This window comes from Loxodonta africana, chromosome 7 (assembly GCF_030014295.1).
Source record: "Loxodonta africana isolate mLoxAfr1 chromosome 7, mLoxAfr1.hap2, whole genome shotgun sequence".
Taxonomy (NCBI): domain Eukaryota; kingdom Metazoa; phylum Chordata; class Mammalia; order Proboscidea; family Elephantidae; genus Loxodonta; species Loxodonta africana.
Window position 1 is genome coordinate 75762856 of NC_087348.1, and position 2059 is coordinate 75764914.

Genomic DNA, 2059 nt, shown 5'->3' on the forward strand with positions numbered 1-2059 from the left:
ATTGCTGTCAAGTCAATTCTGACTCATAGCCACCCTATAGGACACGGTAGGACTCTCCATTTGGTTACTGGGAAGCAGCTGGTGGATTAGAACTGCCAACCTTTTGGTTAGCAGCCTAGCTCTTAACCACTGCACCACCAGGGCTCCATAGCAACCCACAGATATTGTAAAATATATAACTAACTAGTCTCTCTCATACAATTAGCTGTCAAAAAGCTTAAAGGATAATCTAATATCCACCTATTGCAAGTGCGTTGGACACTGAGGTAAGTGTCATTTAACTTCATTCATAGCATAGTTACTAAAGAAATGTCAGACTTCCTGGCAATCACATTTTGACTCCCCACTTATACGTAACCGTGTGCAAATTATACAATACTTTCACTCGGTTTCTTCATCTGCAAAATAATAATGACAGCACTTACTACAATTTAATAGAATATAAAATGAAACTATGTATTGTGGTGCAGTGGTTAATGGCTACAGCTGCTAACCAAAAGGTTAGCAGATCAAATCCACCACCCGCTCCTTGGAAACCCTATGGGGCAGTTCTACTCTGTCCTGTAGGGTCACTATGAGTCAGCCTCGACTCAACAGCAACGGGGTTGTTTTGGTATTGGATATGTATATGTAATTCTAAGCCCTATTCTTATCATTTACGAAACTTGTAATAAATGACAGCTTTTCCTCACGTTTTCATTACAAAACCTGTATTTTTCTTGGTATTGTACTCATCATTCCTTTTTAGAATTCTAATCAGTTTCTGTTTTTTTATTCTTTAGCTTGAAAACCACCTTAAAAGCATTTTTGGAAAAATATAATATAAAAAGGAAAATCATCATATTTTGAATTTTCTGGTGTTTTTGCCAATAACAATAAATGTATATATATATAATTGAATAATAACATGTAAAGACAAATATATATTTATCATTACATATTAATTAATGTGCAATGACACGTGAATGATATCTTTGTTTATGACTTTACATATGTGTACTAATGTAAATGGAGTCATGAAATTTATAACTTATTTAATGCAATTTTTTCATCACAGATTTTTTTTTGACACCAGCTACATTGTCTCATGGATTCCCTGGTGGATGGGAACCACACTGCAGTGACAGAGTTCATTTTATTGGGCTTAACACAAGATCCTACCCTTCGGGTCACCCTCTTCATGGTCATCCTGTGCATCTATCTGGTGACCATATCTGGCAATCTCAGCACAATCATCCTTATCAGAATCTCTTCTCAGCTCCATCGTCCTATGTATTTTTTCCTGAGCCACTTGGCTTTGACTGACATAGGCTTTTCATCCTCTGTCACACCCAATATGCTTGTAAACTTCCTGGTGGAGACAAATACAATCTCCTATCTTGGATGTGCCATCCAACTTGGATCAGCTGCTTTCTTTGGACCACTTGAGTGTTTTATTCTGGCTGCCATGGCCCATGATCGCTTTGTAGCAATCTGCAACCCACTGCTTTATTCAACTAAAATGTCCATGCAAGTGTGTGATCAGTTATTCTCTGTGGCTTACGTAGGTAGTTTTGTCAATGCTTCCTCCTTTATGATTTCTTTCTTTTCTTTATTCTTCTGTGGACCAAATCAGGTCAATCATTTTTTCTGCGACTTTGCTCCTTTAGTTGAACTTTCCTGTTCTGATGTCAGTATCCCTGCAGTGGTCCCCTCATTTTCTGCTGGCTCCCTCATTGTGGTCACAGTGACTGTCATAGCCATCTCCTATGTCTACATCCTCTTCACCATCCTGAAGATGCACTCCACTGAGGGCTGCCACAAGGCCTTCTCCACCTGCACCTCCCACCTCACTGCAGTCACTCTGTTCTATGGGACCATTGCATTCATTTATGTGATGCCCAAGTCCAGCTACTCTACTGACCAGAACAAGGTGGTGTCTGTGTTCTATATGGTTGGTGATCCCCATGTTGAACCCCCTCATCTACAGTCTCAGGAATAATGAGATTAAGGCTGCTCTCAAGAGGCAGCTTGGTAGAAAAATATTTTCTTAACAAAACCTCTGGTTTTGTAGGGTTTG

At 39.3% G+C, this 2059-nt stretch overlaps 1 protein-coding gene across 1 annotated transcript; it reads left to right on the plus strand.

The window, feature by feature from the left end:
• Nucleotides 1-1087: 1087 nt before the first annotated feature.
• LOC100677146 (olfactory receptor 5P76-like) lies at nucleotides 1088-1981 on the plus strand. Its single transcript, XM_064289458.1, has one exon. The coding sequence runs from the start codon at nucleotides 1088-1090 to the stop codon at nucleotides 1979-1981; it is 894 nt and encodes a 297-aa protein (XP_064145528.1).
• Nucleotides 1982-2059: the final 78 nt, after the last annotated feature.

What these genes read in the sequence shown, in the direction of transcription:
- LOC100677146 (XM_064289458.1), top strand. Translation starts at nt 1,088, where the DNA reads ATGGATTCCCTGGTGGATGGGAACCACACTGCAGTGACAGAGTTCATT.